Source organism: Cynoglossus semilaevis, chromosome 6 (assembly GCF_000523025.1).
Source record: "Cynoglossus semilaevis isolate Cse_v1.0 chromosome 6, Cse_v1.0, whole genome shotgun sequence".
In the NCBI taxonomy this organism is placed as follows: domain Eukaryota; kingdom Metazoa; phylum Chordata; class Actinopteri; order Pleuronectiformes; family Cynoglossidae; genus Cynoglossus; species Cynoglossus semilaevis.
Window position 1 is genome coordinate 5,581,339 of NC_024312.1, and position 15,178 is coordinate 5,596,516.

A 15,178-nucleotide genomic window follows, 5' to 3' on the forward strand; every position below is an offset into this window, starting at 1 on the left:
TGCCTGTGACCAGATGAGAAAAGAAGTCACTGTTAACTCCAGCAGCTTTGGAATTAATATCTGCTTCAAACGCGTTTGCTTCAAAGCTTTAAGTGAATCATGAATCACAATCCGATCCTTCAATAGCCGTCAGCCTCGTCGTGTCGTTGCCAATTGATTTGTCAACTCTCCTACGACGCTTGGTGTTTCATTTCTCTCTGATTGTCTTTTTTATGCTTTTTTTTTTTCAATTTTGGTCGAACAACTGTGATGTGGAGATTCAGACATGACATGTCGTGTTGTTTCTAAAAATATCAATCTGTTTAATGTTGGATTTATGTCGGTCGTGTTGTTTGATTAGAATCTTGACGCAATAATAATAAAAGTTTCATCAGAAGTGGAATCAGGAATTAAAATCCAAAATGGGTTTTTACTGCACAGTACAGTTACACAAAACAAGGAATTTTAATTAATAATAAAAAAATTAGATGGGACAATTATCATTAATCAAATGTTTTAAATAAGGTTAACCCTTTTTTCATAACCTTTTACTGACTGATAGTTTTTAAATATGAGCAAACGCTTAATTTATTTATTTGCAGAGTACAGTATTTCCTAGAAACAAAGTTACTCCATGGAGAGGCTGCACCCAGTTGTTAATTTCAATATATATATATATATATGTGTATATATATAATTTTTTCATGTCTTTTATTTGCCTTATTTTTTCTTCTTTACCTTTAAATGGTTCCAATTTGAATGACTTACATCATGTTTTTGCCCCTCAGGCCTCAGCCACCAATCCCTCTGGGCAACAGCCCAGGTGGAGTAGGAGTTTACCCCGGTGCCATCACCATGGCCACCGGAGCCACACCGTCCCCTCACCTGACCTCAGACTGCTCCAGCAACTCAGCCAGCCCCGAACCCAACATCCCCGTCATCCAGAGCACGTACGGCATCAAGTCCGAGCCCGGCGGCGGGGGCAGCAACGGCGGTGGGGTCGGAGCTCTGGACCTGGCCGGCGATCCCACCAACGGAGACGACGACATGGACATGTACGAAGACTTTGACGACGAACCCAAATCAGACTATAGCAGTGACAATGAGACACAGGAGGCCGTCAGTGCCAACTGAGCGCGCTCGGCGGTGACCGCGAGAGAACAACAAGCGAGAACTCCTGTTGTGCTCAGAGACACTTTTTAAAAAAAGATAGTTTATCACAGAGACCTTCAGGCTGGACTGAGCATGCCCAGACTGGATCAGAACTGGTGACTGTGGACGGCGTTTTGATGGATGTCTATTTGAAGGAAGAGAGAGGGCTGATGGGAAGAACGTGACCTGCGAAGACGACGTGAGCATACACAGCTGGACGTCCAGCTGACGATGAACTCCACTTTCCTTCCCTTTGCCGATCTTCACAGGAGTGAAAAAGAGTCAGAGGAGAGGACGAGCGAGAGTGAGAGAAGGCAGAACAAACGAGTGACAAACACAGAGCTGTGTGGTTTGGAAAGAGCATGCATGGATTTCAAACCAAGGGGAATTGGTCTTAAATGTTTAAGGAGTGAGTTCAATTTTTTCATCATTATGTAATTACATTTTTGAATTTTTTTTTCCCCTTTTTGTTTATTGTTCTATAGACTTTCTTCAGACAGGTCACTGACCTGTACAAACTGTCGGAACTTGAAATTTGAGAAAAAAAAAAGTTTAATATAAATCCTAGCTCTTGTAATCTTATAGTCTTACTTTTGTTTCTTACAAATACAGCGCATCTACACTTTTCTTTTTGACAAACTGCTTACATGACATTACTGTTAGATCTTTTTTTTTAAATACCCCAGCTCAGGTATGATGTGCCAGCTTGTGAATGTGTTTTTGTTTTTTGTTATTTTATCTGTTTTCATACGAAACGAGCGGTAGGACTTTAATAGACTGTCAATGAAATACAAGGGAGCAAAATCCCTTATTATTATTATTATTATTATTATATTATTAGGTACCCTGTCATTGTACAGATTTACATCAAATGTGCCAAACATTCACTTGGGATGTCGTAGTCTTAACTTCCGATGCTGCAAAAAAGTCTTATACAATCGGCTCCCCTCCTGGTCCAGTCTCAGCCAGAGCTCAGGGACGATACACCACACTCGCTCTCTCTCTCTCTTTCTCTCTCTCTCTCTCTCTCTCTCTCTCACGCACACGCACATACATGAACACACACACACAAATACACTCAAACACACACACACTACAGATTTCGTGTGGCAGACTATTCTTCTATTCCACTTCACTGGTGCTGTATTTTGTCCAAGATTATACCCTGAGGTTCAGTATTTCTCAGTGTTGATCCCTAACACTTTTTTATTTGTCTGTGGAGCTGGTCCAATTGCAAAAAAAGAAAACAAACAAACAAACAAAAAAAAAACAAAACATAAAGTTATGCTACGTAATTTTAAAGCTATTTTTTGAGTCAACACATGATCAATCCTTAAAGTCACAGGAGCTGCAGCCCTGTTTATTCAGCATCATAACACAAGGAAAATAACCTGGAAGGAAGATGAGGAGGAGGAGGAGGAGATGGGTGAGGAAGGTGTTATACTGTAGAATAAAAGATCTGAATATTTTTGATCCCGTCACTGTTTCGAATTGTATTTTTTATCGGTACAAAAAGTGCAAAAATGTTCATATATTTATCGCCTTGTTTTTTTTTAAATGTCTTCTCAACATCCAAACACTCACCAAACTAGGGTTTTAAATGATTAAGAACCCAAAAATTATTTATATAGTTGGGTATCATTATTTCAAGAAGGGTACGTTTTTTTCTAGTTTGCATGTATATCTTAAAGACAAGGTAAATATTAAGAAAATAAATGGAGGAAAAAAAGTGCATAAATGTGGCTGTGCTTTCTTTTTACCACCACTGTGGTCAGAGCACAGACGTGAGTGTTTCCACAGCGAGCAGTGGGATGTTGTTCTTTGGTCCTGGTTTGACCCAGATGTTATTGGTCGGCACCACTCAGCTGGGTTTGAACACTTTTTTTCATCTATTTTACTCATATGTAATTTTTTTTCTCTAGTTTTTTCTTTTTCTCCACACTGCAATTCTGACGTTTCCATTTTCAACACCTGTGACCTCAGTTGCTCTGCTGAATGCTCTGTTATTTTTTCTTTTTTCTTATGACCATATCTGGCAGTTTTTAAAAGCGTCACAAGCTGGGACTTAACATTAGTTTTTTGCTTGCATTATGAGGAGGAAGAGCCTCGTACATAGACATTTCTGTTGGTGTCATACACATCCTAAGCACTGGATCTGAATTGTATGTTTCTTATTTTTCTTCCTTTTTGTAGTTTTGACTAATGTGAAGTTGTTTTCATTTTCATCATGTCAATTAGAACACTCTAAAGTCACATGTTTGGACTCGTACATGTCGGGTGGCAGCAGTCAGTTACAATTTTCTTTAGAAGCATTTCAATTTTGTTGCCTAAAAGTTGGTGGCATCACCTCTGATCTCTATTTTTTTTTTTTTTTAAGATAACCTCATGCGATTGTTAGCTGTGGCCTGCAGGAGCAGAACACAGCTTTTATGGTCACACACATTTTTTTTTTTTGATGAGTATTGTATTTGAAATTCAATTGTGCATTTTAACATTTCATTGTATTTATTAGCCAGCTTTGGCTCTAAAAGTGTCAGTACAACATGGTGAGAAAGACAATCAAAAAAATAATAAATAATAATAAAAAAAATTGTACTCGACATTTTCCTTCTGCACATCTGTCATCTCCAATGTTTCTGTGGTCATCGCCTTCATCCACTTGCAGGAAAACACATTATAATTTTGATGTTTTTGGTGCGTAAAGACGGTGCCCAGTACAACTCAGGTTGTAATACACAACTTTTATTTCCATTACTGATGATTATAATTACACTTTCCAGGCATTTAATAATTTCCAGGCTTTTGTTTCCAAATTTCCACTCGGTCTGCAGATTTCGGTGGCTTCTTACAGTAAATGTGGCCTATTGTTCTGTGTGTGTGTGTGTGTGTGTGAGGTAACTCCGCACATTATGACTGCAGTGTGGCGTACACGCCATGGCGCCGTTACTGGCTGCAGCCAATCGCTGCATTTTCAGAGGGAGAAAGCGAGAGCTCAGCCATATGCAGCCACATCATAAATCTAATTGTAATTCCCAACTCAACTATAGCGTCACCAGTGAGGGGCGCCGTCAAGTTTGTCACACACTCCTTTGTGTGTGTGTGTATCTGTCACTTGGGAGGGGTGTTTGAAATCATACTTGTGCTGTTGCCATGCTAATCTCGTTAAATAAGTCTTCATAATTTACATTTCCTTTTTTTTCCTCGCTGCACGATGAACATTTAGCTGTTAGCCAGTTGACAGATTGGTTTTTGTGCCGGCCTGATTGTGCCAGTGCTGGCGTAGCTTTCAGCACCTTTACAAAGGATGGTCTGCTTCATTACAGTGTAGCCATGATTTCATAGCTCAACGCATTCATTCACATATATACAACATGTAGTGTATACAGTAAAAGCTAATTTATCCCCCAAAGGAGACTGACGCCATCCGGCAGTTTCCATTCACTTCAGCCTCTTGTTGAGGCTACTGGTAGCCAGATGTAGAGATTAGCCAGAAGATTTTTTTTGTAAAATTAGTTATAGCAGTTATTAGCCGTTATATAATTTAAATAAATTAAAGTTTCCAGTGCTCACAGAGTATTAAGACAATAGCATGAGTCCAGCAGAGCTCAGACAGAAGAAGTCTAATCTGGTGAATTCCACCTATTTTGGTCAATTATATTTACATACATTTACATTTATATCCTACGTCAACTCTCAGGCTTTTCCAACAGTTTTAATAAAATAAATTATATATATATATATATATTTGTCAGGACTTTTTATTTGATTAGGCTTTCTAACTGAAATGTCTAAAATGTACACAATGAAATGAAAGCTATAGCTCAATTCTAACCATAACACTAATGGAAATCCATTAAATTAATTGATTATTTGCAACAGCTTTTGAGCTAGCTGCTTCCAAATATGTGATGTACATAAAGAAAAATATTGTTTTTATTAAGAAATAATGTTCTCACTTATACACAGAGCAGTTTAGATATGAATTGTTTTACAATCATGTTATCATGCTAATTAACCTTATTAAATGACAGAGAAATTGATATACTCTTAGAAGCTATTACTTAAGCTTTGATTCTACTTTTTTTTCTCTGCGTCTGAGGATGATGAAGCATAATGACAAGCTTTCTTCATAAAAGCCCAGATGTGGACAGACCTCGAAGGCAAATTCACTTTTTGATTTTTAAGAAAACATCTTAAAGAGTAGACAGAGTAAAATCTTTTCTTTTTTGCCCCCACAGCACCCATCAGACTTTTTGATCAGGAGGATTATAATTTGGTATTACAAAGGAGGAGCCCACTTCAAATGTGTCGGAGCGTCTTTCTACGAGGCATCAAAGCCACAGTCTTTCTGATCCTGGAGACTCCTCTGCTCATTAAAGCTCAGACTGGTCAGGGTGTTGCAGCATGCTGCCACGCTCATTGAGAATTAATAGGCTGTGATTCGTAATCATTAAAAAGGGGGAATAATTGACCCGTGTCTGTCATGTTGATGCTGTTTCACTAAAAGTGGAGTCTTAGGGATTTCACAGGTTAAGTATAAACGCCTGGATTTAATGCATTTCAGTGTTGCACAAGTTTGAACATGTGGAGTCAAAAAAAAAAAAGTCAATGGAAAAGTTTAATTGGGTCTGCTGAGGTCAGGAGTGTTTCTCATCTGAAATGAATAGAAATTGTAGTGGTTTTGTTTTAATTGAGGTTCCCTTCTGTTCTTCTGGCAGACCTGATCCATTAACATTCAACACACATCTGATTCAACTGTAGCCACATCACTAGATGGTCTTCACCGGAAAATGGCTGCAGGGATGCAGATATGAGTGATAGTACGTCACTATTTCTCGTACACGCATACACTGGGATTATGAAAGTGATTACAAGCCGTCCTGAGGAAAAAGTACATGAAAAATATTTATTGAGAAAAGGAGAAGGAAAAAAATGTCTCCTTTGTTATCTGTCCAATAGATGCTTACAAATTTCAATCAACACCACAGATGCTAGCTGCATGCTAGGAGCACAAAGGTCAGGTTAACATGAAGGACAGTCCTGGATGAATAGATAGATAGATAGATAGATAGATAGATAGATAGATAGATAGATAGATAGATAGATAGATAGACAGAAACGACAATGAAAAATATTTGTTTTAATGAAGACAGCCTTACATCAGCCATTTTGTCAATGCCTTATTGTTGCACAGTTTAGCTACTAAAACGTTTTTATAACTGTTAATTGTGGGTGATATTTATTAAAATCTATAGGGTCGTCAATGTTGAGAGGCCATGGAAAATTACTAAAATGGTAAAGAGAACACTAATAAAAGGAAATTATACAAAGAGCCGATTGAATGGAGCTGCTTCGGGTCTGTCTGTGTTTCTGTCTTTGAAACAGAGCATAAGGGACTATACTTTATACGTTTTTTTTAACGCAGCTTGAAATGAAAAGGAAGTCTGCAGCTCTCACTCAGGAAAATAGGCAACGGACAAAAGGCCAATCTTTTTCTTTCTGAGAAAAAGGCCTTGTCGTTGTAAGTGCATTAGTTGCTAATTAAATATTATATGTTTAACAAAAAAAATGCCTGTTTGAAAGCAGTTGGATTGTTTGACTAGAAGACATGGCTGTAGCCTTGATGAGTGGAACTGCACACGGCCATGAAGAAATAAAAAAAAAAAAAAAACGCCACTGTCGGCAGTGCCCCTCTTGTTTGACCTGTCGTCGTCCTTTCTATACAGATTTTACAATCACATTCCTCTTTGTGCTTTTCTCACAGACAAAGGCATTAGAGACAGTGGAGAAACTGAGGAGTAAACATTGTTCCAACATTTCTAAGCATGCTACATTCATTTTACACAGTCTAATGCTTTTGTTTAGGTGACGAGACATAAAACCATGGTACAACACTTTAATCAGGTTAAAATTGAAATACCAGGTTACAGATAAACCCAACAACCTTGCAGGAATATTGCCTCAACCATTTGAACTTAGATAATACCGATAAAGATTTTTTTATAATTAAACCATCACTTGATGCTTTGGCTTCAGGAGCAGAAGTACTTTGTCAACTTCTTTTTACAGTGTCAAGGCTTTAAACTTCTCAACATTTGTTGCCACTGTTTAACAATACATGAAGGAGTTATTGTTGAAATCAGTGGAATTGCTTTAGTGGCAATGAATGTGTGACATTGTGCAAAGTAAAGGTGTGAAAGCTGTAATGGGGGGGGGGGGGGGGGGGGGGGGGGATGAATAAAATGCAGCACTTTGTTCCAGTGTTCAGTCATTTCTTCATACATATCTATTCTAACAAATTCCTCCGTCTTTCTAAATATTTGTTTTAGGTGGAACTGACTATTAATTAAATTTAAAATGTTTACAGGTAAACTGTTTTGTTTAAATATAAAACTCTTAACGCTTGACGCTGTAAAGTCATAGTTACAACATTGACATCTGCTACAGTACTGCGTAGGGTAGATCAGCGATCTGCCTGTTAAGTCTTGATTCTTGCTCGATTAGTTATGGCTGAACAGGCCGGAAGGGGGAGCTCTCGGCTTAACGCGTCACAATGATTACAGGTAAGATAACATATATTTTAACATTCTCATTGAGAAAGATTTAAAGCTCTGTGGTTGAATGATATTAGTATTTTTTGTGGCGCACGTATTAACTGTGCTTCAATCGCTGCTTAGCCTCTTTTACGCTGAAGATGTTTATGCCTGTGACACACGCAAAAGACTTTTCAGTATAAGTGTATAAGATTCAGTAGAGTTTTTGTCCCAACTTCAGTGGTGTTTGCTAATGTCTCTTGTTCATTATTGGACTGAGAGACCACATTTGTTTTGGATACATGACACTGGATTAGGGTAAAAGTTCTTCTCAAAGGAGAGTATAAGACCACCATAAGGGGGCGCAAAGATATTTTTATTTCAACATTTGTGCTACAGTGGGAAGATTACACAGATTGGTAATTAGTTTCAACAGGGACCACGGGTTTGTCCAATTTTGTTGTCCTGTTGTTGTTGTTGTTAACAAGTTTAAGTTATTAGAAACCGACACATTTTTAAATCATAACAACTGACTTACTATTTCAAAACCAAATAAACACACAGCAGAAGAGTGTCTATTGCTCTATACTTAGAACAGCAGAAAGAAAGAAAACTGAAATGTTGTCTTCTCTTCTGTCAGAAGTTTTTTCAAGGTTGTAAATAATTGTTATGATCACACTCAGTTGGTGTGGCTTCGTGTGACCCGGCCATGTGGGGACAATTAATGCGTTTCTGGCATAAGCTTGTTCTCATTAACCAAAATAGTTCTTTTGACTGTGGTAAAACAAGTATTTAAAAAATCACAATCATAGCAAAACACATTATCACATGCAACACTGTGGAACAAACAATGAGGAGCCAGTCAGGACCTCAGAATTGTTCTAACTAGAATTGTTCCACTAGACAGGAACAATGTCAGTGAAGGTGAATGTTTGTCCTTATATGTAGTTGGGTTGTGGTGGTGTGGTGTGGTGTAGTTTCTAGATCATTGTCAGTCCAAAATATTCCTCCTTCTTTTCAAAGTAGTAGCTCAGTCTGGCCAAGGCGTATCTGGGAAGTGAGGAAGAAAAAGAAGAACATGGTTAGAATCGAAGACAGGTTGTCACGCAGAAATATAAGCCAGTGACATTTTGTTTAAATATGTTTTTTTTTATTGTATGGTGGTTTTTATTACAATCTGATAAATTATCATACAAATTATCATTATCAAATTCAAATTTGATTCATTCTTGTTTTAAATCTCTTTCAGTTGATGGCAATAAAAAATTCCCAGATAAGTTAAATATGTTTTATCCTGGATCTACATCCACTCTCACCTGTTACTAAATGGCAGAAAACGATGGGATTTTTCTGCAATTAACATTTTGTCTAATTAATAGGATAGCCTTTTTTCATTAATGGAATGGAATGCAACTCCAGATTTCTGAATTATATCATTATCATTGTATATCATTATATTACATCCAAAATGCAGATATTCTATCTTATAATAAATATAAAATGTATTTATATTATATATACATCAATATGACACATACTGTATACAGGTAGATTTTTGTAAAAATATCTATTCAAATGACTGATTTAAAAATGTTTAAATGGAGTACTTTGACATTGTATTAGTTGTTCTGAAAATGTACAAAACTGGTTAATTATTCCATATCATATTTAATATAATGTCTCTAACCGTAAGCTTAAGGAAAATGTTAGCAAATGTATTTACTTTCTTTTAGATTTAATCACATTTAGTAGAAATAAAACTCTTGCTTAGTGTTTTTTATATCTTGAATATGAAATAATTGCTTAAAATAAGTGTTCAAAACAGCCACTGGTGTTTATTCCTGCACGCAGTTGTCTCGCCTTGAAATAAAACCCTGTGCACGAGAGCTGCGCCACATTTTAGGGCTGATCTGGGACAAAAGTGATTTTTGTGTGTTTCTCTCTACCATATTATCAATCCTTCAATAAATCTGATGTGTGAGTGTACTGCTGCCCTTGGCCATTATACTTCACCCTTTGAAATGAAGTGAACTTTGAAAAAGCTTTAAAAACCCAGACAAGGTGGGGAGTTTGTCCTTTAATCAGTGCTTTCAATGAACTCCTCAATTCAGAATTGCTTTTTCTCTCACTTATGGCTCAGTGAGACAAAAATATGATTCAGAGACGTACCTTTTACTTACTTATATTCCACCGCCTGTACCTCTGTGTAAAACTACTCTCTAATTATTGTGGTTGACTCGGCCTTCTGTTGTCTGCTCTTTGCAATGTTTCTTGGGAGTTCTATTTTCTTGCACTTAATGTACTTTACTTATTGTAGGTCATTTGTTACAGAATACACTCGCGCAGTGTGCTGATGGTTTAGTTCAAGTCTCACTCCAGCAGAGTCCTGGACTTTTTTTTTTTTAATAAAACTGATGTTAAGGAAAATTTTGGGGGAAAAGAAATCCCTGATGGCAGCCTAGCAGAACTAGCATGCAATTTTCACTTCTCTCATTGTGGTTTGGCAAAGCCACACAGAAGCTTTCTTTGGACGAACGTAGTTTCAAGTAAACCATGTGTTTCGGAGGATGATTGACAGTTCACACATTTACTTAGATAATTGAACAGAACGTTTCGCCTTCCGACTGGACAAAAAGAATCACCTGTTTTTGAACGTTTTCAGCTGACTCCTCTGATTGAGTGTCCGCTAATTATAAGTCACTATAATAGTAAAATAAACTGAATAAAACATGTCTTTTAAAGACGTCAATACAAGTTTGTCCCCCGCTGTCAGTCTTCATAAAGATTTAACTTTATCCTTACTGCTTTATCCTTACTGCTGCAACAATTAATCAAGTAAATGTTGATTAATTTATTTTTAAAATCGTTTGGCTTTTATTATTTTGACTAGGCTTACCTAAGAAATCCAAACTTATTCTCTAATTTCAGCTTTCATGTAACACCGCACAACGTAAAATGCAAGCAGGCAGATGCACACTTTTATTTGAACATGTGCAGAATGGTATTCATTAAACAAAAGAAATGTGACGTATGAAAATTTAATAATTTTTTTTAGAAAGAATAATTTTCAGCTGGTTCCTTCACCTAAAATTTAAAATCCAACAATTCATTCAAAACTGTTTTAATGCCCCTCCTTAATTTAATTTCCACATTTGTCTAGGTTTAGAATTGACAGACAGTTTTAAAATGAAGTGCGTTGGTCAGGGTCACAAAGCTGATTACAAACTTTGACTTTCTAAGTGGAAGGTGACCTTCTGTAATTTAATAACAGTATTTCCTATTCTGTTCCTAATCTGGCTCCCATTGTCAGTGTCATCAAATAGAGAATTTATTTTCACGGGCTGTGACTGATTTTTAATTTTCAGTCACTGGTGATAATTACAGAAAAAATAATTGATTTGTCTAAAGTGTGAAAATGATGGATTAATGTGAGGTAGCATATGGAAAGTACTGTCTTACTTTAACTATGTTTTGCCTATTAATTGGTACTTGTTTAAAATCTGTACCACAAAAATACCAATAATAATATTTGACCCAAAGCAGTGATTAAGGTTAAGGTTTTACTTTTAGGTTTGACTCCAACATCCCCTCTCAGCCATAACAGGTTAAAACTGTTGACAATGAATGAGCAAGTTAAAGTGTCAGCACATTTATTTCAAACTTTAAAAGTAAGAGTTATTTAATAACCGCTCCATTCACCAGTTACATTGTAACTGAGTTTAAAGTGACAGTTTGAAGGGAGCTTCATAGACGATCACTTTATCCCTACTTTTATTAAAGACGACACCTCAAACTTACTCGCTTCACATTTATCATCATTTGAGATGAAACTGAGATGTTTTTCTATTTAGCAGGAGCGGGGGAAAATGAACTCCCCTCCAAAGCAGGTATTCCATTTCATAATGTGCTTTTGTGCACAATTCCCCCAATTTTGCAGCCAGGCTATTCCAAACAGTGGGCCTCCTCCTCCTCCTTCATTTCCTCATAATAATGTCTTTGTCAAATGACGGCTCTCCTTGCCAACACGTCCACAAATCTAAACCACTGACTCGCAGACACTTTCAACACATGAATAAAATCATATAAGAAGAAAAGTAAATACGGACGGCGGAGGGAGGGCGGGTTAGCATTCCCCTTGTGGCTCCCTATTGTCACATCTACATCTGGCCCTGGTTAAAGCACAAGGCCTGGGCGACGCCTGTCACTTGTTGGGAAGTCGGCGTAGATTTGGCTCAGGGGGATAACAGTGGGAGGAAAACCACACACACACACACACACACACACACACACACACACACAGGGTTTAACTCAAGCTAATTATCTCTTTCCTCAATAGAATTTGTTTGTCACAAAAGCATTAGACAGCAGTGATGTGTGTTTTCTCTCTCACGATAAGGAAAATAAAAATACAGCAATAAAGTAGGCAAAAACATGCAGTACATACGTACATAGATGTGACTATTGTACTGCATGATTTGTACTGCACTACAAGATACTTTCCTAATTTTAACACATTTATTTAGTTCATAACTATTGACTTTGTATGAAATTAGCAGTGCTTGAGGTCAACAGTATTTTCAGTTTGACACCACAGAGCAGGTGAATCAACCAAAACGGTGAAGTTTGTGTAAATTCGTAGCCTATTGGTCAGTTAATGGATCCATTTATTTTAATTTATGATATTGATTTCAGGATTAATACTAATTAGGAGAAGTTATGATATGTTACAATGAAAAAATGTGTAGCACTGAATATTGTGTAATTCATAGACTTTGAAGATCAGACATTTCAACATAGACATCATGTTGTATCCAGGTAGACTTAGTAGTAAAATTAGACCGACAACTTTGGAAAGTCTTCAGTCGATTGTACTGGAGTTCAACCTCATTGAACCAAGAAATTGAAGTAAGTTAAGCAATTTAGGCCGTTGTGTTTGGTGTGTTAGTCAGCCTGATCGGAGAATCATCATTTGCACAGGGTCTTTGGTTTTGTCATTTTATTTACTAGTGATCATGCATCCCAAGGACAAAACCTCACCAGAGTGGAGTCGCTGTTTGTTTGAATAACATAAAGCATGTGATTATGAGGGGGTATTTTGCAGGGCAACCTTCAGACTCCAGGCCTGGTCTGGTTCCTCATCGTTACTCAGTGCTGATTTGACTTTAACCCTCCAGTTAAAGGAGCGTAACCTGACTCTCTGTATGCACTTTAGGACAACCTCATCCAGCAGCTTAAAGAAGCAGACGTCTAGAAGGCGTATGTAGCCCGGCCAGGGATGAGAGACGTATATGTAAGGGAGCTACGACGGCACAGGAACAATAGCGCCTCTGTGCCTCGGCACCCCTCTGGATCACATTTCCTCCGGGGTCCAGATTGAAATGAGGTAGGGGCCCTGTCGCTGATCTAGCAAGTAGGCAGAGAAAGCCACACAGAGGGGAGGGTGCTGTATGTCAATAGTGATTAGGATCACGATCACAACTGTGGCGGGTGCAGGGCATGCAGTAACGATGGGGGGGAGGGGTGGGGGAGAAACTTTTGGCCTTCTGAACTTTATTGTCTGGTTGCGTTTGGAAGTCAGGAATGTCTCCTGTGTCCATGTGTTTTAAGATAATACTCTTCGTAATAAAGGAAATTAATTTTGGAGAGACGTCAGCCTTTCATCTTGTTCATCCTGTGTGGTTCAAGAGTGAGGAAAAGCAGAGAATTTCATGTGTAAATATTGTGTCTGCATTTAGTAGTACTTTTACTGCTTGTTCGATGCCAAATTTCGGATACACAAAGTCTCGACGCACGACCAGGGGGAAAAAATGAAACGTTTCCACAGTCTGAGCTCAGGTTCCCAGTCTTCTGTTGCAGTTTCTCTGCCATCTAATCCCCCAATAATTCTAATGATAATGGTTTTTGTCCAAACCTTCTAATAAAAACCGGTAGGTCAACCACAACAACTTCAACAATCTGTCTTACATTTGCAACAAGGTGGTCCAGTGAGGTAGAACAGTGAGGTGGACATTTTCATTGTGCTTTCACTGTTTCTCTATGAAAACATTATGGGGGGTGGTAGGTAATGTCAGAAGGATGGTAATCTGTGTTTTAATAATTTGTTGCTGTTTATTTTGTGCAGTAATCAAAAGTAAACAAAGTATTTAAACACCCATCGAGCACAAGTATAAGTACAAACCTTTGGAAGTCAAAGTCAATAGAGGAGTAGTGGGACTGCAGGATGGCCCAGAGTCCCCAGAACAGGTTGGAGGCCTGAGGATGACCATTAAAAACCAAGTTAATTAGTTGCCTGTTAAAAAGTAATAGCTGAAGAGGCATGTGTGAGTCTGGTGTAAGAAAGAAAGACAACAACACAACATAATTTACATGTAATGCGTTATTTCAGAAATAAACATGTTCATAATCTACATTGTATGATTATTAAAACTCAGTGAGCGACGGGGGGAACGAATTAAAATAAGATATCACTTCTGTGGGGTAGAAGTTAACTGACTTCTACCCCACAGAAGTGATTAGTTAAAGTATTTTTTGTCAGGTTGATACTTTTAGTTTGGTTCACAGACATCAGGTTCTGGTCAGGTTAACTGCAGCCAGCAACTTTAATCACATTCATATTGAGTAACATGAGTGATGACTATCCATCCATGGACCGTACACAGGGGTTCATAATTTACCATAGGAGATTGATAATTTTTTTTTTTTTAAATGATGATAATTAGTGTCAATAAATTTTCTTTTTAAATGATGATAATTAGTGTCAATTAAAGGTTAATTTTCACTGTTTCATGGGCTTCACTGATCCTCTAGTTCTGGATGAGGCTGTGGTATGACTCTAGTTCAGATTGTTATTATATAAACTTTACAATATTGATGGAGCCAGATGAACCTGTGGTTTCTGGTTCAACATCATATGCGCTCTGTTATGCAATTTGTTTTGCTTTTATGTACAGCAACATTTGCCATGGAGCAGAAATGTACTGCAGCTCTCCGCTGACCTCCGCTTGTCATGATGTAACAGCTCCCATAGCCGTCGCTGCTGCTGCTGCTGCAGCCTCATGCCAGTTGCACGCTCAGTCAAAATGACAAACCTCTGAATTGAATGGTTCCCTCCTTAATGGCTTTGCTCACTTAAGCTTGCGGACTTCCATGCCTCCATAAATTTCTGTTGTTCTCCACCCTTATTGTAAATCTTCATGGTAAGACCACTAATAGGGAGTCCTAATAAGATCCAGACAGGCCTCTATTCTGTGGCCCAGTGATATAATTACATTTTTATTTGATAATCAAATAAAGGGTGGAATGAAATACTTGAAGAGCAATGTGCGGTTTCTCCTTGGCCTTTTTCCCTCCCTGGCAGATTTTCATCTCTAATCTCTGTCTTTAGTCGGAGAGTGAGATGGAGTGTGTTTCCATTATGATTAATAACTGCTCTCCATTAAGAGAGCATTAGTCTAACGCTAAGCAGAGACAGTCAGTGACAGGGAGCCATTGAGAAAAAAAAAGAACATGAGAGA

The 15,178-nt window shown here is 37.8% G+C and overlaps 2 protein-coding genes across 10 annotated transcripts in view; one reads left to right on the plus strand and one right to left on the minus strand.

The window, feature by feature from the left end:
- LOC103379826 (SRY-box transcription factor 6) overlaps positions 1–2,684 on the plus strand; it is a 103,355-nt gene extending 100,671 nt beyond the window's left edge. For 7 of the 8 annotated variants that reach the window (XM_025055923.1, XM_025055927.1, XM_025055926.1 and 4 more), the window contains one exon: positions 768–2,684. In XM_025055923.1, coding sequence (XP_024911691.1) covers positions 768–1,113 — 346 coding nt within the window. In that variant the 3' untranslated portion in view covers positions 1,114–2,684. The remainder of the gene's footprint in view (positions 1–767) is intronic. The other variant, XM_025055929.1, reaches the window with a different exon arrangement.
- Positions 2,685–6,023: 3,339 nt separating this feature from the next.
- LOC103379829 (ethanolamine kinase 2) overlaps positions 6,024–15,178 on the minus strand; it is a 20,486-nt gene continuing 11,331 nt past the window's right edge. For both annotated transcript variants that reach the window (XM_008311520.2, XM_008311518.2), the window contains 2 exons: positions 13,843–13,916; positions 6,024–8,714 (listed from right to left, as the gene is read on the minus strand). In XM_008311520.2, coding sequence (XP_008309742.1) covers positions 8,645–8,714; positions 13,843–13,916 — 144 coding nt within the window. In that variant the 3' untranslated portion in view covers positions 6,024–8,644. The remainder of the gene's footprint in view (positions 8,715–13,842; positions 13,917–15,178) is intronic.